This window comes from Xylocopa sonorina, chromosome 1 (assembly GCF_050948175.1).
Source record: "Xylocopa sonorina isolate GNS202 chromosome 1, iyXylSono1_principal, whole genome shotgun sequence".
In the NCBI taxonomy this organism is placed as follows: domain Eukaryota; kingdom Metazoa; phylum Arthropoda; class Insecta; order Hymenoptera; family Apidae; genus Xylocopa; species Xylocopa sonorina.
The window spans coordinates 19,380,378-19,403,343 of record NC_135193.1 but is presented as its reverse complement, the minus strand read 5'-3'; the positions used below and the strand labels follow the sequence as shown (position 1 = coordinate 19,403,343).

Sequence of the window (22,966 nt, the reverse complement as noted above, 5' to 3'; positions counted from 1 at the left end):
GTAATCCGTGACGTAAGCAAACGACAGTCCCACTCACTCGTGGACCGTGCCGAGTCCTCCTTTATCTCTTGCGATCCCCGGTGAAAAGCGAAATCTCTTGAATATTATGCCAGTTATACTGTCTGTTTAAGATTCAGTCATCTACGTAATCCATATTATCGCCTTCGATGATAAGAATTGCATTTCATCGACGAGATACTGCAGGCAATCGCACTCCACTTTCGATCGGTGAGTATATGTCTTCTGCTGAGTTTCCGGTTTACTGTCATTCCAAAATTTTCCCCGAATTATGTCTGATACGATTTATTGTTTTCGAAAAATTCTACTTACGTCGATACGTTTCACTCCTCGATCATTTGAACGGGAGCATCGTTAGATAGATTTCTGTTATCATAGTCGAGAATTCAATTATACATGTACTCGACGTACAATTCGATGTTTCCGTTTAATCGAGCAGTTGTTTTCAATTGAAACATTGTTGGTTGAAAGGAATAGGCAGTTTGTCAAATGGGTAGTTAAGTTTTTCAGTTAACAACCTAACCTTTCTAGTATATAGTTTTAGGTGGTTGTGCCTAACCTACTTTATTGGACACCGAATAAGCTTGCGTGTTTGACGTATTGTTTATTTACATAAATATTACTTACGTTTATTCAAGTTTTTCCATGCTTATCCAAATGGTTGCCTTACTAATTTAGTTGTTAAATTATATGTTTCTTATTCTACATGCTATTTATAGATTCATTTAATAATTTATTTCTACGTTTATTTGCAAGTATTTGAATTGTATTAAATATTTCTGCTCGTGTCAATATATCGTATCGTTTTGTTAAAATTATAGTTGAATATCGAAGATGGGATTGTACGGATCGAGTCGCAAAAATTTTCCTGATAAAACGAGAAAATGGGATTCGATGTTATAAAATATCCGATCATTGGTGCATCGTGCAGGCCTTATGCACTTCTCAATTTGTTATGTAATATTTTTGCACCACTTAAGCACCAATATTATAACAGCGATAATACAATTACAAAAACTAGTTCGAAACAACATAAAAATGCTCATAAATGTTAGAATGTTGTAGGACTTAAGTTACGATGTTGCAAATTTAAATTTCCTTGAAACGTGATAATGTTTGAAACATTAAACCATTATCAGTTTAGTCTACGAAATTGTCATCATAGATAAGCCTAACGCGGCAGTTAGTAATTGCCACAGAAATTAGTAACAGCGTGCCAACAATTTAGTTTACTTTGCATTTTTGCAAAATAATTTGACTGTAGAAAATGTCAATTAAAAAGAAAAGAATATTATTTGATGATATCTAAATAAAACTGGTTCGCTGCAATTTGTCGCGACAGAATTCTTCTAAGAGAAATCGATTAGCACGTGTGTCGAAACCCCTCGACCTCTAACGCATCGAAAATCGCTGAGGACGGATAAATTGGAAGACTCCTTTCAAATTAATTCACATGTACTACTTTAAAATAGATAATTCAATATACAAAGATCAATGTTTCATATATTTTTATATTTGCAATAACTGACTCTGTCCTTTAAAATTTTACTGTTAAATTTACACATTGATTTCATACTTAAATAATAAAAAATTATTCAAATTATTGTCATATCGATTAGCCAATTTATTTCGTAACATTCGAACGGTCATTGTCACGCAAAGTGAAGCTTACAATGTTTGCTGGAAGTTCTGGCTTTCGTAAGAAATCAATGATGTGCTCAGGTCATATTTCGCTGCTACGAAATGGTAGCTAAACGTAGTAATATTGTCAGAATAAAAGAGGCCACTTTTATGCCGTAGCTTGCGCACATGTGATAATGTGTACACACACGTTTGTACATAAATTACGTTTGGTAAATTTTCCATTGACACGTATAGACGTTGACTTTTAGTATATCTGTATATGGATTAAAAACGAAATATACATTATAATATGACGTTGTTTAGTTCTATTTATCTACGAGGTTTCTCAATTTAGTAAGCGATTTAATATAACGATAGCTAATATAATAGTTACTATATTTATACGATTATACGTAATAATAAATATAATAGTATATTTATTAGTTTTACTTATGTAATAAAATATTGTACTCTTGCAACAGGGAGGAAATTCTAAATTCTAGTTTCAATGGAAAAGGACAGTGTGCAAAAAGTTTCAGAGCAGTTTAAGTAAGTGATTTTTGTTTCAATATGACAAATTTTCATTAAATACGATATATAATGTAAATATGTTCTCATAATGGTATAAACGAAATTATGTCTGGTATATAATAATTATTAATAACAAATGAAATCTTAATAGTTTGGTTGAACATCAATTTTAGATTACTTCCAAAGATTATAAATGGCGGGATCGCAGGTATTATCGGTGTCTCTGTGGTATTCCCATTGGACTTGGTTAAAACACGATTACAGAATCAAGTTGTCGGACCCAATGGCGAACGGATGTACACGTCCATGTAAGAAATTGCATTCTTTCGCGCATATCCTTAACAAATCGGGGAACTTATTTTTCTTTTACTAAATTTAATTATTTCTCCCCAGGTTCGACTGTTTTAAAAAGACATACAGAGCTGAGGGATACTTTGGCATGTACAAAGGGTCTGCTGTGAATATCCTTTTAATCACACCAGAGAAAGCAATTAAACTCACTGCCAATGATACTTTCCGACACTACTTATCAACCGGATCCGGGTATGCCGTTTTCTTCGTTTGATCTAGATTAGAGTTTCTTAAACTGTGGGTCGCGGGACCTGCAGCAGGGGTCGCCGAAAATTATTTTTATTATTGTATTATATTCTTTAGTTTATTATTTATTTAAAACGTTGACATTGTCTTATGTCTCAAAATTAAAAATTCAGAAATCAAAATCAGAAATTTTCGTAAACACTATGGGATCCCCGCACCCAAAAGATTAAAAAATTCTGATTCAGATTACAAAAGTGCAGCGCGGTATCAATATAAATCGACATTAATCTGGATATCGATATATTCGAATGAAGATATTGATATCCATAATGTAATATGGTATTACGTTAACAGCGGAATGAGTATATACATATATTTGCATTGGAATCAGTGTCGATAAGATTAGTTACTATAAGATAAAAAAAGTCAATAGGAGTAATAGCATGATCAATATTAAAGTCGGTATCAATGTGGTTAAAGTTATGAATTTCTTGCACAGACAGAAACTGCCATTAGAACGTGAAATGCTTGCCGGTGGTTTAGCCGGAGCTTGCCAAATCATTGTCACAACCCCGATGGAATTGCTTAAAATTCAGATGCAAGATGCTGGACGAGTAGCTGCGGCAGCAAAGGAAGGTAAATCAATTTTGTTAATTATTCGTTGTTGGAAAATGTAATACAGTTAGACATCGTTTAACGACGATGTTGCGTTCGATGGAATATATCGCTAAACGATTTTGTTGTTATGCGGTACATAATAAAGTTTATCTACAAAGTTCTAAATATGCAAAACCAACTATACAACAAAATAAGTTGTACAAGTTTGCGTAGAATATTTGACAATAAACATTATTCAAGTTCGATTGATGAAATTTTAATGGAATGCTATCAAGACTTCTAACGAGAAATTTTATTTCGTTCGATTCATGTTATTTACAGCTTATCCAATAAAAAGTACGGAAATGAAGATTTGTTTGAGGATGGACGACAGCGTATCGAATGTAAATCGGTAAACTGTTTGAGAGGATTGGATTTGCTTCAGAAATAGAGTAGATTTCTTAATTGTTAACGCATTCTCCAAAATTCGGAAATTAAAATTTAACCCGTATTAAAAAAACGCTATCTTGAAAGCAGAAATTTAATATTTTTTTTTCATTTGTTTCATTGTAAATAATACAGGAATATAATTTCTTTTATGAATTGCACTTGTTCTATACTATGAGATGACAAAGAAATTTATGTATTCCAGTTTGATTACTTTTTAAAAATGCACACTTTCCCTTAATTTATACAAATCTGAGTTTTGTTTAACGCAACAAATCCATTATCACTTTTCTAGTTATCCCTATTTTAAAAATTTGATTTTTTTGTTGTTATGTCTGATCTATTAAAAATGTGTTTTTTCTCCTTCGTAATGAAGCAACCAATGCTGATCGTTCATTTCTTTTAGTACAAGGCAAAAGACTAACAGTTGATTTTTGGTAATGTTACTTGTTTTCAATGGCACGTACCTGTTATTTAATTTGACCCAATATATATACTGCTAATACATTTGTAATATATTAAAGATTCAATTCAGTGTTAGAAATATCGTTTAAAAACACAGAATTATGTTCAGAAATATTCATATTTATATGTACATTTATGGTACGTATACAGATATAAGATAAATGTATATCAGATATAGATGAACTCTATGTGTGATTAAGGCACAGCAAAGTTTACTAAAATATAGATAATTATTTTATTAATAGCAATGACTGACAATATATAAATGAAAATAAATTTATACTATTGTAGCAGGCAAGACGGTGCCTAAAGTATCAGCCTTATCATTAACGAAAGATTTACTGCGAAAGAGAGGAATTTTGGGACTTTACCAAGGCACGGGTGCAACAGCACTTAGAGATGTTACATTTTCTATTATTTATTTCCCACTCTTTGCTAGGCTGAATGATATTGGACCGAAAAGAGAGGATGGCTCCTGTAAGTATTTCATCATATCCTACAATTTTTTCAAACATGTATTTATAGTTAAACAATTTTATAAACACTTATTGCGTTATCCGTGTATTATTAGCTGTGTTTTGGTGTTCATTTCTGGCTGGTTGCGCCGCTGGTTCTATGGCTGCATTATCTGTAAACCCCTTTGATGTAGTTAAAACTAGATTGCAAGTAATCAAAAAGGCACCCGGTGAACCAACATACGATGGTGTTTTCGACTGTATAACGTAAGTACAAGTAGGCTTTTGAAATTACCCAGATATTTGGATAAAGTTATCATTTACCTTATCTTATGATTTTTCAGGAAAACGTTAAAGAACGAGGGTCCGACGGCATTCTTTAAAGGTGGAGCCTGCAGGATGATCGTGATAGCACCCCTTTTTGGGATTGCACAAACCGTTTATTACCTCGGTGTCGCGGAATGGCTGTTGGGTCTCAAGTAAACGCAACCCTCCATTCTTCTCTGCCGTCTCAAAATACTCTGGGATTAAACTGACAATAACTTGCGTATTATAGATGTATTTCCGCTTAGTATTGGTCGCTAGTTATCAAGCAAGTAAGTTGTTCCTTTCCTAAATTATTTTTTAGAACCTTGGTCATCAGAACGAATACAAGATCTGTTTGATAAATTATTATGCTAGAGAAGTGTATTTCCTATTTTTTATATGTATATATTACTGTTAATATCGTTATTTTTTTATACGTATAATTATTTTAATTTCTTTTTTGATAATTTGGACTGCCTAAAAGAAACTCGATAACGATTGTAAATAAAGTTAAAATATCTGGATGGCTTAAGATTTAAGTAGACGTTACATAATCACCGTTATTTTAATAAAATTTATTAAAATAACGATGTTTATGTAATATTGCATCAGTTATAAGGGCTTTCAGCTTGAAAATCAGCCAATTAAACTAGATTAGCTAATAAAGTTTGAATTTAATACAAGTGGAAAAAGAATTTAGTATAATTAAGTGGTAAATTTTCTCAACTTGCTTTAAGATATTATATATTTTCGCAATTATATCTTCGGATAATCAAGGTTCTGCTCTGCTGCATCAGTGTTGGATCAATGTTTAAAAAAAAATAGAAATATTGATTCCGACCAAGTATTATGATATTATTATCGAATGTGGATAAAGTCTACGATTTGTGATCAAGTTTGCTTATTTTCATTGTTGACGGATTAATCACAAATCATAGATTCTACCGTATTTACATTACCTGTCTTCTATATGAACTACTACTTGAAAAATCAGTGTTTCCAATTTTATTTTATGTTTGTATCATTTGAATTCTTTAAAAACTCAAAAGTTGCAAGCTTCTTTAATTATGATGTTAACATTCTGCTAAGTAAAATCAAACATAAATTCATAATTTATATAGCACGATCGAAAGGAATCAAATATAAAGTACTACATATCTAAGCACCTATAATATGTATATAACATTATCACTAAATAATGAGAAGTCCATTACAAATTATTAGTGCTTTTTTACAAGTATGTTATACAGTAAAAGGAGACACTGATATAGTAGGTTCGTAACAACAGAAGCTTATATTTTACAAGATTTTAGTTTTATTTGTGGTTCTAGTTAATTCTATTGTCAAAAGGTACGGCATCTATAAAGATCAAATAATACGAAGTAACTCTTAATTGATATGAAACCTGTGCGAAACGAGTTAGTTTCTTTTCCATTAAAATATTATATATGTTGTTATTCTACTTACTTTTTGTTAACATAAATAATTGTATTATTATGTGTTTTTAAGTGTAAAATATATTTTGTATAATACTTTCTTATTGTTTTTTAAACAATCATCATACAAAATGTTTTTATTCAGATTTGCATCAAGTCTGTTTAAAACATTTAATGGTGTCGAAAGATGTAAAGTTATCATAACAATTAAGAGTTAAATTGTTCTTCTGACTTCCTCGTTAAGGGATTTTCGAGAGACTCTAGAGAAGTTTCTGAAAGGAGAATTCACAGTCAATTTTAGTAATGACTTTCCAGAAGTATATTAAAAAGATTAATGTTATTGATGTATATTGACGTTCTACGAAAGTAAATTTGCCCTGTAAGAATTATGACTTATCCTTCAAAGATATTCCTAAGAAAACTTATTCTTTTGTAAGTTGCTTAAAGTACTTTTTACATGTATCGTCGCGACATTATTTTAGAACTATATAGACTATTAAACTATCCTACTAGTTAGTTGTACAACTAGAAAAGAACTTGTGAATCAGATTTGTACAAAAGAGACGTGAAATATGATTTGTTTTACTAGTACAATTTTTATTTAAAAAATTTTATTTAACAATTATTTTTTTCAGAACTTTGTTATGTTTTTTTATTAAAATCGTATATACAAAGTATGAGTAAAAAAAACGAAATAAATTGAATTATCTACTTGTTAATTAATCCTTCCTTAAGCTTGACTTACTTTCCAATGATCGTACGTATTGTCATTTATACGTATCACAATATCTGGATATCAATGTTTTCTCTATCATTCAAGTCAAGCTAGTAAGATTAATACCTTGCATTTTCTTTCTTGTTAAAGGAATTATAAGTCCTCGCACATGTTAACTGCAATAATCACAGTATTCTCTGTTACTGAATCGTTTCAAAAAACTTTCACAATTTTTATACTTTAATAAAACATTTGGAAATTACAATCAAAATTGAGAAAATTGTAAACTTATATATTCGAAACTTTAGTTCGAGTGTAAATATGAATAGAGCATTAAAAACTTAAACTGTACCTCGCGTTGTAATGATGCGCAGGTTTGCGATAAAGTTCGAAAGCGCTTCCTCTTTGTTCTCTGCTTCCAGCGAGATCTAGTCCGCTCGGCTCCCGATTATGCCCTGGACTTGTTGGGAAACATTGCGCGGATGCGTTGTGACCGTTGTTCACGACGTATCCGTTGTGATTGACGTTGTTTCTGTTATGCGAGAGACCGAGGCTCAATTGACTGGCACTGTTACTATGACTATGGCTCGACATTGGCGGGCTACAATGCGGATGCGTATGGCTCAAACTGTGATTGTGTGCGGGTGTGGAAAGATGATTCAAGTTGTGATGGGAATTCGCGAGATTCGAGTCATGCCGATTCGGTGGTGGAATGTTATAGTAGTACTGTCCGCTGTTTCGTTGAATGTTATTAGTATTTTCTACCTGGAATGAAAGAGTTCCTATTTTTATTTAATTACTTCCTTTATTTTTGCTTTCGTATACAGCCTACTGTAATTTAAGTTCGCTTACGTGAGAAGTAGCGATAGAGTAGCTCTTTGAGTGTTGATGAGCGTTGTTCCCCTCGTTCCCATTATTGTCGGGCTGAGTTAAGTTTGTTTGCGGTGGCCTGTAGTTTTTTGGTTTTGGTGGGGGTATTGGCTTGTACGATCCACCGGGTTTATTTTGGGGTAACGTTATTGGCTTATAATCAGTTGTGCGGCTACAATATACAAAACAAAATATTCTGGCTTACAGGAGCATAACAGACGCTGTATAAATAAACATTAGAAAATATAATACGCATACGAAAACAGAATCGTTAGGGTCAAGCTTGTTTAATCTATGAAGTACAAAAAAAGCTAGCGCTTCGGTGTAAGTTAAATTAAAAATAGATCTTTAAATGTATATACGCAGCTGGGATGTTTAGAAATTTAAAAATAACAAAAAATGTAATGAACTAGATATTTAAACTAGCGTATCTCGATTAGAAATATAAATTCTACAAGCTCTCCTCAATGGTCGAGGCTTTCGCGCCGTCGTTCTAGAAGACAAAAGAAAAGGAAGAATGTGAAAAAGCAGCTTAAAAAAATCGAATATTTTAACACACGAGTCTATCCCTCTGTTTTTATAACGAATTATTAGTCAATTAAATATTATCTCTTACGTAGATAACATATTTGTACCTATATTTGGCATAATCGGTTCGTGGTTGCGAATCATGACTTGGAATTGGTTGTGCTGTCGATCTGGTGAATCTGTAAGGATCGTGCGGCCTTGCTGGTCCACCGCTGCTCTTTAAGTCGTCGGGAACATTTGGTCCCAATCGACCAGTCGATGTATTTAAACTCGGTGCCCCATAACTAGCGTTACCATTTGTATTATTATAGGAATCGTAAGAAGACATGCTATCATAACTCCCCTACAAACAATAAAACAACAATAAGACTAACGTAACAACTGTAGTTATCAATACACATATAATGATCTTATTCAATATTTACTGCTTTTGGTTGAGTTCTTTCAAGCGATGATGTGGCATTGGCTTTGTGAGGTGTGGCGTTTATATAATTTGCGACATCCAATACTGAATCTGTTTTATTGAGCAAGCGTTCTTGAGCCGATCTTCCCGCAGTAGTTCTTTGCTGTTGATTGCTTGGCTTCGCATTACGATCCACCCGTGGTGGCAAATCGGGAGGGCTGTGATGAGAAGATCGTGGCTCGAACGAACCACCTAAATATTCTGGTGATCCTGATTGGTTGCTAACTTGCCCTGATATCGAGAATCCGTACTTCCCGTCTCCCATTCCACCTTGTGATCTTCTTTTTGACTGCTCAAAGGATTGCTAAAAACAGAGCAAGTAACGTTAAAGAATTTGCTCAGAATATTTTTTAATAACTCGGAACATTGTGTTCTAGGTAATGTTGTCAATTAGTTAACTCATGGGAGTTGTCTACGGCGCACAGTTAATTGATTAAATTGAATCTATTTACCTGATAAGTAGTCGAGTATGGTGGCGGTGCAGCAATGTCGTCTTGCGTCGCGATGCTTGGATCAGAACTGCTTTTCAATCTAGACGGTGCACCCAAAGCACCTGGCAAAACTGGTGCCGGACTGAGCTCCAAGTCACTCTCCGGAGAGGAAGCATAGGAGAGGCGAGAAGTCATCGGGAATAGGAAGTCATCCGAGAGTGCTTCTTCCGGCTATCATCGCAGGACACAGAGGACAACACATTACAGAGGTTTATGTTCTACTCAACCCTTTCAGATCTTTCTTTCATTTACTACATTTGAAATTAATTGAACATTTCTCATCATGAATAGTAAATAGAAATATTTTTACTTTTATCAAGATGTTGTTCGTAGACAAATGATTTGTATGTAAATTAGGAAGCGATGAACATTTTTTATTCAAGTAATAGCATCTGAAAGGGTTCAAGTTGAAAAGAAAAACAAATACTTGCCATTCAATTAAGCTTAATTCTGAAATTCAGTTAAGGTGTTTTGAAGATTATAGGATAGATTAAAACTAAATAAATTTATACGCAAAAATAATGCAAAACATTTTTAATTAAAAAGTATACTAATGTATTTTAATTATATTTAGTTTATCTGGAGATAGTGGAATGTTTGACAATCAAGACAAAATATATACCACCGAACATTCTCTGTTAGTCTTGCAAGATGCAGATGAATGATGAAAAAAATACCTAAAAAATTGATTTAATAATTCCAGCAAGTTTAATGTATTATTTATTCGATAACATGTACATTCCTTTAATTTAATCTCTACTGTTCTTGTAAAAATATATATGTTTCTAATCTATATGTATACATATAAATATAAATCCCTTCAATACTGTTGTTGTATATTTATTTAATCGAGTTTCCAGAAATAATACATTAAATTCTGTCAAGAGGTGAAGTAAAGAATTGTTAATGTTCTGTTAACTAATCCTTTAAATGAAACCATGATTTATAATTGTTTATTCCTCGTGATTTCCCCATTTAATTTATTATCATATAGAGGTTTCGAAATTTCATTTCGAATAATACCTTTCTCAAAGTACAAAACTGCGAAACACTTTCTGTCCATTCTGACTAGCTTCCAAATACTTATCAAGATACTAAAACCTATCCATATACATACAAAGTATCATGAGATTACTTGGTTTCAACTTAAGATTTCTAATGAATCGCGTAAAAGCTATGAAACGTGGCCATGCAATTTGAATCGAACATGGATCGTAAGGTGTCCCGAATATCTTGGTAAGCTCAGTAAAAATAAGAAACGATCTTGACTAAACTAATGAAACATATTTGTTGCACAACGAATAGATATTTCGACTGTTTGAAGCATCGTTATTCGCATCGAATACGGTGCTCTAAGTGTTGAAAAAAAAAAAATTAACATACTTAATTTCTTTGGATGATGATAATCAAGACACCTAATTGGGAAAAGCGGGATCTAAATATAGCCGAAAAATTGCTCACGGACAACGTCAGAAGTTAGAGACGGATAAGAAGGTAATGAAAATAACTTGTCCGTGTGATATGTGTCGTTTTCGTTCACATCGTGATACAAGGCTTCCTTCGAAATCGGAGGTATAGGAAGGGGAGGTAAATCACGAGGGTCACCGGACGAATGACATGGCCCCCACGTCATTGTTCGACCGTATGATGGCTATAATAAATTATTATACAGTTTTACCCATGCAATCCCTTTCGCTTCCCGCAATAGGATTTTCATCATTCGTACGATATGTTTGAGCTTTGAATACGTCTAATATTTTCGCACGAACAAGGATTTTATCGATCTTTCGTCCACCCACGTAAAATTGAAGGAACAGATTGAAATAACTAAATCAAAACGATAGTACTTCTAACAACAGAATCAGTTATTCAAACTCATGCTGCAGTATTTATTGTATTCATCAAAGTGTATTAACAAAAATTAACGAACGCGCTTACCTTTGTCTGGCTCATCCAAAGTAATCCTTGTTGCTGTCGATCGATCAGTTCTCTTAACTTTCGATACCAGGCTTCTGGTGTAGTTAAAGTGATCACAGCGCTAAAGATATGTCCCCAAATTTTGTCCAACTTTTGACATTGTTCTAAAAGTTTTTTACTACTCTTATGTGCCGATCTAGGATTAACAAAATTAAGAAATGTTTACATTTAAAACTATGTGCAGAGATAAGAGAATATAAGGAGTATATTTAATCGATAGGAACTTACTTGGGAACTCCGGCTCGCATTTCTTTGACAATTTGCTTCGTCTCAGCTTTCAGAAAAATAACTATAGGATAGAACTGCGCGTAATTTAATCGGTCGACCGCATTTGGAGTAATATCCAGCAGAGCATGTTTTCCTCGATCCATCACTTCTCTGATGGCACTAAGTCGAATAATACCTGACGATTTCGTATTCTTCCCAACGCTATCATCTAACTGGTTTTCCATTTCTGCACGTAAATAAATAACATTTTGAATTACCTTTGAAAATATTTTGAACAGTGGTTGAAGATTCTTCACTTACGTGGAGATGTGAATTTGTCAGGAAAATCTTTTAATAATTTTTCTCTAGCTAAATCTGCGACAGGACCAAACAATACTACGGGTCTAACAAATCCCGGATGCCTTAAAATTACTCTTTCGTAGGCTGGAAATTTGCTAACACTATCTGAGAATACTACATCATCCCAGTGATCCTAAAATTGATGAATAGCAGTAAAATACATAATGTCCCGATACCTGATTATTAATAAATGGATGTATATAAATTGTATACCAATGGAAAAAATAAACCTACTCTGCCAAGAGATTTAGAACGTCTATGGCTACTCCTTCTTCTCCTAAAGAAGCTACCCCTGCTTTCACTGGCACTCATTTCCTTCTTCGTTGCATTGAATTGAGCAGTAGCTAGTTCTTCGGCTCGAGCTTTATTCGGTATAATCCCTTTTTGTACTTCCTGATTGTTCCTACCAATACGGAACACTTGCCACGAGCCAACGACACCGTTATGTAGCGTGTCTATAACGTGAAATACGTCGCCGCTGCGGAAGCTCATTTCACCTTTCTGCGGTTGTTCGTAATGAAAGTGAGTTCTAAAATGCCGCATAAAGATATGTAACTTCCAAGTCACACGCCGCGTTACAGAGCACGATATGTATGTCAACATGAGTTACAGATTACATTTTTTCAAATTTGATATCGTTATTTACTTGATATGAAAGGAGTCGCCTTTTCCAGATGCTACCACTTGATCGTACTCTTGTCGTCGATGTTGGACGATCAGGTCGATTTGTTCTTGCAAGCTAAGCAAAAAAAGGACAGCTTCTTCTCTCGTTACACCTTTCATGTCCATGTCGTTTATCTGTAATATTTTAATGTGCATGATATCTCGCAAGATTGAAACTGTTCTTACTTTAAACAGTACGTGCTGTTCAAAGAATTCAATTGTAAAAATGTTACCTTCAAAATTTTATCGCCAGGCTGCAAACCTTGAAGAGATGCAGGACTTCCTGTTTGAACGGCTGTTACGAACACACCGGTTTCATTTCCACCACTCAAGCGAACGCCCACAGATCCTTCTTTTTGGAAAGTAATAAATCGAGGGTCAGGCCTAAAAAATATTTTAGCAACAATAATCATTCATTCTTCGGCGATAATAATTAAGACATGCAACTCACATTGGAGCTTTATTCCTAGATAAGTCTTCATCATATAATTGCCTTCGTGTGCTATAATAATCTAAAACATAATATAGATTTTGTATGCAATATTTATGACTTCCAAATATCGAAGAGTCATGATTTTTTTTTATATTAATTTTCATAGAAACTGTACCTTCGGGTCTGGGAGGTGGTGGTCTGGGAGGGTCTACAGTAGGGGTGGCAGGAAGATCTAACTGACTCAGAGAGACATCCATCAATGGTCCTCTAGCACGGCCTCTAGGAACAAGGTTGCTTTTATCCTCTATCGGCTGCCTTGTTGGGGGTGGAACGTACAAATTCTGACTACTGTAACTCGTCGTTCCAGAAAGATACTCTCCAGTTTCACTTTTTGTCTGCTGCTGAACGTGGCAGCAGGAGTTGTCTCGAGTTACCACAATCGACAATCTATCTTTACATTGGTCCATCAACTTTTTGGCTTCCTTTAGACTCATATTATCCGTAGCCACGCTACCGATTCTCGTTAAAACGTCTCCTGGCTTTACTCCCGTGTTTTCTCGCGTTACTTCTCTCACGTACAGACGGCAACCAAGGACAATTCCAAAATCTAAGAAAACGAGAGAAAATTTCAGGGAAATTAAAGTAACAAATATTATTAGCGTTCATTTAAGAACGCGATAAAGATGTCGTGGAGCAACGAAATATTCCTTACCGTCTTTTTTATTGTTTCTTGTTAAAGTTAGCCGATGACTTTGTAGCGTGGAATTCCCTACATTCCCCGAAGAATTCGATGAAGCTCTACGTTTAACGACTAAGAGAACCGTTGACCCGGACTCCCTGAGAACGCCGATAGCTGCCCCATAATCAGCGCCTTCCAACGATATTCCGTTTGCGGATATTATACGATCATTTACTCTAGAAAATATTTTATATATTTTCTCCTGTTCTAATTGCAATAAGTTTAAAAAATTCCAATTCCAATGAATATTCCAATTGATTATCTATTCTAAGAAAATTATTATTTTCATCAATGTTACTGTAATTTTCCTTCTGCAGGTCCAGCCTTCAAGACATCAGAGATCGCAATAGCAGGATCGCCATTAGTAAAATGGGGATTATCCCGGCCACCAGAAACAGCAATCCCGAATCCGTAACCGGGAACTCTGGTAACAGTGACGTGATGGACCTCCCATCCTCTGTCTCCGTTCTGAAAAAAATTTCATATGGAATCAGGATAAAAATTTTTATACAAAGTTTCCCAACTGAATTCTTTGCGACTGTTGTAGACGTTAATCACTCTACGATAATTTATTATTATTACTTGAATGTGTCTTGACGACATAAATTTGTTGTTGTCTATCAAATTTGAACAAATCCAATTCCTTGCAAATGGTTTGCAAGAATTCGAGGGAAATAAACGGAATGGTAATGGGATAAAAATTCTAGGGGTTCACGTTAACAAGATTCTTCCCCTACTTAACACACATTTAACGTGAACTTAATCCAGAATTGTTTTATTTCTAAAATGAACGTAATGCATTTAAATGTACATAAACTTAAAATACGTAAGATACAAATTGTAGATTACTTTAATACACTTGGGTAGTTTCAATCTTTGTTGAAAATTTTGTTTCCTTTTTTTAATTCAAGGAAGACTAAAAAGATATTTCCCAAAATACTTTATAAAACATTTTTTGTCGTAAAATTTTCAATAATTATCATAATAATAGGGAGATTAAAAAATACTTTTAATGCGTTTGATTATTTTCCTAAAACAAAAAGCGATTTTTCAGGACACCTTCGTTATCGCCGCAATGTTATGAATTCGCACCTGTGTATCGGTTCCACCGGAAGTATTGTGAAGAACACCATGTGTCGTCGAAGACGAATTCGGGGAATTTCCCGAATTTCCGACACCCACATTGTTATCGTTTCTGTCCATTCTCGTGTGCTGGGAAACTTCGTCTTCAGAATCCGATGTTTTCCCTTTTAGCACCTCCGAAGAACCATTTTGGCTACACATGCATTCTCTTTCTTATGTATATATATATTCCTATTAAATTATAGTTGCATCTTTTTTTTCTATTAAAATTGTCAGTCTTAATAACGTGTTCCTTTTGGCACTATCCTCATACGATGCATTCTTCCTGGTTTCGTTCAAGTATCTGTCCCAAAAATGTTTTCAATTTATAATACTAGCCTACTAAACAATATCTAAAAAATTCAATATTTCTTTCTTCCCTCTGGATGAAAAGTTCATTTTTCTAAGACAGAGCTACTTAGTCAGCTGTATAGCTGCTTGTGCGAGCCACTTTCTGACTGCGCGGACGTTTAACAATCGGCCCGCAATTATACAATTCCAAGAAATGATCGTGTGCGTAAACACAGAGTATTACGATGGTATTTACCGGCTAAACTTCGTCTTGATGGACTCAAAACAAAGTTTGGCCCGGATGAACAACCAATTAATACTTCACGGTTCACAGTCCCGTTCCACGGAATTAAAGTGTTAACGAGTAAAAAGTGGTGTTAGAAAATTCTCATATGCATCACGGCAAGTTAACGCCGTATACTACCAGAGACCCCCCCTTTCCCAACTACGTTGCTACAGCTTGCATGGACAATTTAAGTTTCGAACTTTGACCCTGAGTGAAAACGGTTACTCACGCCTATACCGTAACGACTTTGCCTGAAAAAATGATCAGAGATTCAAACGCACCCCACAGATCCACTAATGCATGCCTATCTCTAAGCCTACATTTGAACGACTACCAACGTCACACAATTTCGTTCTCAGCTATACCCGAGGGTCTCCATATCCGCCACAGGCCATGCTTAGCAGCACGGTCCACCGCTAATCCTAAATATTTTCCAGAACCCTCGTAACCTTTTTCAGCATTCTTCTTTCAAAGAAAATTCGTTTCACTTGTTGTCACGTCTCGAATGATTTCTTAATTCTTCCCGCCTCGAATAAAAATTTGATTTGTACAAATGCGATCGTATAAAATGTAATATATCCACTGTGGCTCGTTGAACGAGTGAAATTGTTGGAAAGTGGCTTTTCATGGAGGATTTTTCCGACGCTTAGGCGGTAGAGACAGTGACGTAGTAACAGTTAATCCCACGTGCATCCTAGATACATTCAAATGAAATTTTCGCCCCGCTTCTCTGTTATCCTACGACACTAAATTCTGTTGTATGTTCTACGATGTTTTGTACGAGGCAAACGCGCGACCTCGATAACAGAGTTTTCCCAATTGCATCGCATTTTGTTGAACGATGAACACAACACGCGGACAACTCTGTTATAGAATTCCATTTTCCTTTCGAGTGGTCAGACCTTCACTTTCCTCGTCGCTCTAATTCCATATTCTACACGCGGGATTTCTTCGTTGATCTTGAACGTTTCATTCTGATTAATTAAACCAATTTCGATGATTAACTGTTTGTCCTTTATTTCGTGGGATTAGACTTTTTACTATGTCTTTGTAGTTAACGATAGTATCTGTTATTCATAATACTTTCCATATTAAATATTTTTTTATGTCAAAATTCTATCGTTCTATTGTTGCGCATAATATTTTAAACTTTCTTATCGCTGTAAGTGTATCTTTTCTATCCACTTTGAATTTCCTAAAAATAAATAAAGAATCGAATCTCTAATCTAAAAGTAAATTTAAAAGAGATAAAATCTGAGAAGTTTCAAAAATCTCATCAATATAGTTTTATATTGTCTTAATAGTGTAACAATGTTAACTTTAAATTTTTAATTTGTCGTAGTTAAGATGACCAAAATGTAATCATATCGCAAATCGTCAATGATTAATTTTAATCAAGGTTCAAATTAATCGGAAATGCCTAAAAAACATTGAGGTTATTTCGAACACCACTTGTTGCTCGGAAAAATACGCGACGTGATTGAACGTTTCTATACATTGACAGAGCTCAGGCGCTTCTATCATTGGCACTTCCATTTTCCAAACTCGAATCTGGATCTACGAGAACTACTTCGAGCCAGTATAAACACGCCAGTAGATTCTTGGTAAGAAACTTTAGGGGAAATGCGGTCTGGCTGCATTCGAAAAATCACTACCACGGTGTCAGCGGAGAACGAATTCCAATCATCCGAGTCAGCCTCGACCAATGAAAAGGACGACTATGAGAAAAACTTTTTTTCAGAAAGCAAGAAAACACCGTAACTTCCGCATCGTTCGTTCCACCGGTAACGTTTTATTAAAGATTCGACCGCGGTGAGAATCTCTGAATTATTCAAAATATTTATTCATTACGATAAATTGATTCGTCGCAAATCAATTAGCAATCAATCATTCGAGTTTGAAAGAACGTGAAATCATTCATTGCGCAGAACTAACATTTCATGAGCTAACTATTCAAATCTTAAAGTAATACCTTAGTAATTAAATCAAGTAAATAAGAAATGAGAAACTAACTGCACTAAGAAAAGCCATATTTTACAGTTAGTCTTTCCTCACTTCATACATAAAGTTTTTATACAATGAAAAAAAGAAGATACGATTATCTACGATATATGTACAAGAGAGCAAAGGAACTCTGTCCTGCATCAGATATCAAAGTATTAAGCATTTATACATAATCATCTTCTGAACAGACGAGGGAGAAAGATTCGAAAAAAGGCCTCACGATTACGGGAAATTTCCGAAGTATTTCCTGTCCGCCTGAAAAGGGTTGCTCAGAAATCCCACGGTGTGCTTCCAACCGAAAGTCCACGGTGCACATGTATCAGGATTCTAAACGGCACTGAACAACTTTTAACATCCATCGACGTTCCATCGGCGTGAAGCACGCACAGAAAAAAAAAAGGTTCACTTCACCAACTCTTACAATCGCGCGACTCACTTTGGATCGCTCGAAATAAGTACGAGCAGCGTGACAATTAGAAGATTGCTGTACATATCGGGAAGTCGAGGAATTGTTGAGCCGAAGATCGGCTCATAGGTTCGAGCGTGGCTTGGCTATGGGAAGCGGCAGGTCGACGCAAATCGGATGAGAAACAGGCTTGGCGGCTGCGGTAAAGAATACGGAGCCTGCTCGATGCTGCTCGAGTGAACGTGTCGCGAACAGTGAGAAGTGGTAGGGGCACTACGGACCTGCGCTAGGGGACTTGAGGATAATGGTGGGGGAACGCGCAACATGCGCGTGCTTGCGCACCGGTTTTTGGTTTCGCTAGTGATGGGCCCGATCTCGAGACATAAGGTTGTGTATGGAATGCTGTTTCATTCGTGTTGAAGTATAACGTTTCTGATAAGCTTGTAATCTAACTGCTCGCTATGTACTATTTAACACGTGAATCATTCAACGCGCTAGTATAAAGTAATAATAATCAATATAAGTCTAGATTCTTAAGCGTTCAAGTGACTAAAATTTATAGGTAAATTGATAAAGAAATGATTTTGTTTTTAGTTAGTACACTTTTAAGGAATTTGTTGGTATTAAGTACATTTTAAGAGTTATCGAGAAAGAGAATAACTAATTTTTGTAATGTAACCTGAAATTGGTTTCTATTATTTAGTTAATTCGATATGAGTTCAGAATTAATGATAAGTTACTAATAGAAATAGTAATGATATTGTTCGTTTCTTTCGTTTGAAGCACCCGTTACGTAAAGTCACATCTGGACCCAACGCACGTGCGCATAAACCACGATGAATGCATGTATTATAAGCAGCCCGGTACACGCAATATGTTGGAAGTAGCTAAATTAGCTATTGTCTTTCCACATCTATTTAATTACTATTTCTGTTTAATTTTGATTAACATTTTAGTCTCTTATTATTAACCAAGTTAATCGTTTCAATGTCCTCGTTCTATTGTTTTAAACAATGGTATTGAATCAAGTTGTTTGTTTTTAATTGAATTATAAGGTAAATAAATTAATTTGTATTGTATGACGTATCTGGTATTTTGTGATTAACATATTTATAACTAATCGATAAATCGTACATACGTATATATTTATATATATCTAGGTTTTCAACCTGTATTGCACTTGTTCCCCTATTATATGGAATGTCGTAGACTACCTGCGAATCCGAGAATAATTAGGAATGGGGGACACAAAAGAATGATACCTGAGCTAGAGCGACACATTCCAGCTGCTCGTGAGGTGTGTCATATTCCAGTTAAACTGACGCTTTTCTTTGTATGCGTTTTAGCGATGGCTTTGAGTTACGAATTCTCTCTCCCTCTATATTAAAATAGTATTTCTCTCGTAGGAATTTTAATCTAGATTTTAGGAATCTTAATTTAACCTAGTGGCCGTGGAAATTGTAATGTGACCTCAAAAATTATTTTCTGACAACTTTCTAATACATATAAATGAACTTATTATATGTAAAGTGTATTATTCGACGTGTCTTTCCTTTAAATATTAAATATTAATATATGAGGTTATGTTTCATATTGTTATTGTTGTGGTTACAGAATATTAATGAACATTAGCTTGAAATTATGTAACGTTCAAGTAGTAGGTGTACGCTAACTAGTTATTAATATTAATGAGATATACAGTGCTGGACAAAAGTATTGGCACAGCATGATTGTTATGATAAAAATGCTTATAACTATGAAACAAATTGTTAAAAAGGAAAAATTTGTTTACACGTTTATTTATTTATTATTCTAGATTATTATTTAACAGAAACAGTAATATAAATAAAGTGATATGCGAAATAATAACAAAAACATATTTATTGAGCGTTTTAAGCATGGACAAAAGTATTGGCACATTATACAAAATTTAGTGTAGTTGTATCTCTCCGAAAAAAATCCGATTGTCACTTGATGGTATAGGTAGGGGATTCCCTGATAGTCATTTTTTCTAACAGTCATCCTTAAGTTCAGTCGATTAGCAACATAGGAAATATAACAAGCAACAATGTCAAGAAGAGGGAAAGAAACTACAAGTGAAGAGAGAAAAATAATATTAAATTTGCACAAAATGCGAAAATCTTATAGTGAAATAGCAAAAAGTGTTAATAGAAGTCGATTCACTATTAGAAGTGTCGTAAAACGATTTGAGAATCAATCAGATTTCAAAAGTAGGAATCGAAGTGGACGTCCCTCAAAGTTAACAGTTAGAGAAAAACGGAAAATTGTAAAGGAAGTGAAAATAAATTGTAAATTAAACTCATCACAACTTAGAGCAAAGTTAAATGAAGAAAATAAAAAAGAAGTAAGTTCGAAAACTATACGGAGAGTGTTAAAAGATGCGGGATATTCTGCGTGTGTCGCAAGAAGGAAACCATACATATCCAAGAAGAATCGGAAGATGAGAAAAGAATTTGCAAAAGAATTTATAAAAAAGGATCCCACATTCTGGAATAACGTATTATTTTCAGATGAAACTAAATTTAATATATTTAAATCAGATGGCAGAGTATTAGTTTGGAGAAAGCCAAATACGGAAATGGATCCACAACATTTACAAGCCACTGTGAAACATGGAGGAGGTGGAGTCATGGTATGGGGTTCCATTGCAGCGTCTGGGGTTGGCGAATTAGTATTCATAGATGAGATTATGGACAAATATGTATATTTAAATATATTAAAGGAAAATTTATTTAAAAGTGCTAATAAATTAAATCTCCCGCGTGATTTTTATTTTCAACAAGACCATGATCCAAAACATACTGCCTATATTGTACGACAATGGATCGTTTACAATACCGCACATACATTAAATACCCCACCCCAGAGTCCAGACATGAATCCCATCGAACATGTTTGGAATGAATTAGAAAAAAAAATTAGAAAATATAATATAACAAACAAAAACCAATTAAAAGCTATTATTTTACAAGAATGGAACAATATAGAGCCGGATTTTACAAAAAAATTGGTAACTTCAATGCCAAAACGATTGAAGGAAGTTATCATGAGGAATGGAGGGCCAACCAAATATTAATTTTTAATTTCTAAGTACTTTCAATCATTTGTGCCAATACTTTTGTCCATGCTTAAAACGCTCAATAAATATGTTTTTGTTATTATTTCGCATATCACTTTATTTATATTACTGTTTCTGTTAAATAATAATCTAGAATAATAAATAAATAAACGTGTAAACAAATTTTTCCTTTTTAACAATTTGTTTCATAGTTATAAGCATTTTTATCATAACAATCATGCTGTGCCAATACTTTTGTCCAGCACTGTATATATGTGTAAAGAAATACTTTGCTTACTTTGTGTCTTCGTTTGTGCCTTTTGGGTTGATTTCCAGGTAGCAGAAAGTTATCTTGAGGTATGTAATTCTTTTTTCTTGAAGGAGATTTCTTTGAACCGTGCCTCTTTTTCTTTTTTTTCTCGTGATGAAATAATTTTCCGAACATCTTCATTTTGAAACCGTCGGTATTGTCGATGTCTAGAACAACAATTTCTGTTGGTAATTATATAAATTAAAACAACTAACACAATTGTGCTTTATTTGTTCTCACAATGCCTTCGTTATTTAAGTAATATTGTTTAAATAATTATTCTTTTAAGATATGGTAACACACAAATAAATATCAAATAATTTTTTTAACTGCAATTTTTTTTCATAGCTAACGACAGATGACGACGTTGCTAATAATAGTACAGGTTTTTCTCTGCATTTCATAAATCATGTTAAAACTGCCAGTACTATTTCGAGATGTACAAAAGCATTAATGTTAATTTGCGTTCGTTACTAGTCGGTAAGTATTTGAGCTTACATATAGAGTTGAAATAACACGTGTGTTAAACGTTGAAACGAAATGCAACAAATCGCAAGGAATTATCTAACGCTAATACTTGTGCTGAAAACATCAATTATAAAAATCAGCAAATGTTTAAAGCAAGAAGCAATATTTTTTTCTTTGTATCGTTAGCCACAAAATTAAATTGTTCACTGTTCAAACACACTACCGGAAAGGAGGCACTAAAATCACGAATTGCCTTTTATGTTGAGGAGGATGTAATGAAAACTTACATCGTACGGCTTAGGGAGATATCCAGTTCGAAGTGCAGCAAACACTAATTAACAGGGGGACGGTGGGAAACGACGACGGTTTGAAATGACGATTCGAAATGTGGGCGGTTTCGTAGCTCAGCTTATCACGGCGGGTGTTTCTGATACCAGATGAGCCACTGGAATCAGTGTAATACTGTGGACGAACGATCGATCTATCGACCAAACGAAGCCCTAGAATCACAGACTGGCTTCGTGTTCTTCAAATTATGATGATTTTTCATTAATTTTCGTATTTTTCTTTCCTTTTTCTTCTGCCTCATTAAACAAAAAGAGATATCAACAATTTTGTTCCTTATATTAACAATGAACTTTTATAGATTTATTCAGAATAAGTTAAAAAAAATTTGCTTTTATTTAAATTATCCAAAGAGTATAGAAGTAGCTGCGTACAATAGTTTCTACGAGATTATGCTGCAATCGGGAAATTACCTTTCGCTTTCGGTAACAAAAAGTGTACTGAAAATGCCATCATTTCATGGACCTTGAAACTAGTTAGAGCATTCCTTCTCTTGTGAGCCGAGCGAAAAGAGAGTGAATTATGTCACTAAAATGAAACGTACAACTTCTGTACAAATTGAAATAAAAATACATAATTAAACAATAAAAATACTAATGCATTTAGAGTATAAAATTACGGGCTTGTAAAAAAGTTATTTTTCATACAGAATTGAAAAGTATCTAAATGTAGGAGTTTGATCATTGTCACGGATTAGGCACGCAAAATTTATTAAACAACAAAAGACGTTGTTCTTTAATGATACAAATCCTAATAATACTTCTTCAACGAATGTAGAAAGTACAATAAAGTCA

General features: G+C 34.2%; 2 protein-coding genes across 8 annotated transcripts; one reads left to right on the top strand and one right to left on the bottom strand.

Moving 5' to 3' along the window:
* The first annotated feature begins 13 nt into the window (after positions 1–13).
* LOC143427350 (mitochondrial glutamate carrier 1) lies at positions 14–14,197 on the top strand. Of its 3 annotated transcripts, none has more exons than XR_013102301.1 (9): positions 14–228; positions 2,124–2,190; positions 2,346–2,480; positions 2,566–2,715; positions 3,209–3,345; positions 4,510–4,695; positions 4,790–4,940; positions 5,018–5,269; positions 14,179–14,197. XR_013102301.1 is itself a non-coding variant. In XM_076901405.1 (8 exons), the coding sequence occupies exons 2-8, from the start codon at positions 2,150–2,152 to the stop codon at positions 5,154–5,156; spliced, it is 939 nt and encodes a 312-aa protein (XP_076757520.1). In that variant the 5' UTR covers positions 14–228; positions 2,124–2,149; the 3' UTR covers positions 5,157–5,368. The 3 variants fall into 3 exon arrangements, 1 of the variants encoding a protein (XP_076757520.1); XR_013102300.1 differs by lacking the exon at positions 14,179–14,197 and adding an exon at positions 9,527–9,668; XM_076901405.1 differs by lacking the exon at positions 14,179–14,197 and having other exon boundaries at positions 5,018–5,368.
* On the bottom strand, positions 7,022–21,530 carry Pyd (zonula occludens-like protein polychaetoid). 5 transcript variants are annotated; one of them, XM_076901226.1, is made up of 18 exons: positions 18,055–18,235; positions 14,954–15,287; positions 14,160–14,329; positions 13,835–14,037; positions 13,298–13,729; positions 13,141–13,201; positions 12,923–13,073; positions 12,673–12,824; positions 12,261–12,555; positions 11,988–12,159; positions 11,688–11,913; positions 11,421–11,595; positions 9,444–9,653; positions 8,954–9,295; positions 8,636–8,871; positions 7,983–8,172; positions 7,483–7,895; positions 7,022–7,306 (listed from the first exon to the last, which is right to left on the bottom strand). In XM_076901226.1, exons 2-18 carry the CDS (start codon positions 15,143–15,145, stop codon positions 7,303–7,305), a joined length of 3,624 nt encoding a protein of 1,207 aa, XP_076757341.1. In that variant the 5' UTR covers positions 15,146–15,287; positions 18,055–18,235; the 3' UTR covers positions 7,022–7,302. The 5 variants fall into 5 exon arrangements, with proteins under 5 accessions (XP_076757341.1, XP_076757350.1, XP_076757319.1 ...); XM_076901235.1 differs by lacking the exons at positions 14,954–15,287; positions 18,055–18,235 and adding an exon at positions 21,348–21,530; XM_076901204.1 differs by having other exon boundaries at positions 13,141–13,729.
* Between the last annotated feature and the right edge of the window lie 1,436 nt (positions 21,531–22,966).

Coding starts and splice junctions, on each gene's coding strand:
- LOC143427350 (XM_076901405.1), top strand. CDS start 2,150: ATGGAAAAGGACAGTGTGCAAAAAGTTTCAGAGCAGTTTAA. Junction 2,481..2,565: donor GAACGGATGTACACGTCCAT/GTAAGAAATTGC, acceptor ATTTCTCCCCAG/GTTCGACTGTTTTAAAAAGA. Junction 4,696..4,789: donor GAAAAGAGAGGATGGCTCCT/GTAAGTATTTCA, acceptor GTGTATTATTAG/CTGTGTTTTGGTGTTCATTT.
- Pyd (XM_076901204.1), bottom strand. CDS start 15,145: ATGTGTAGCCAAAATGGTTCTTCGGAGGTGCTAAAAGGGAAAACATCG. Junction 12,160..12,260: donor GTTCTAAATCTCTTGGCAGA/GTAGGTTTATTT, acceptor CATCAATTTTAG/GATCACTGGGATGATGTAGT. Junction 7,896..7,982: donor ACTCTATCGCTACTTCTCAC/GTAAGCGAACTT, acceptor CTTTCATTCCAG/GTAGAAAATACTAATAACAT.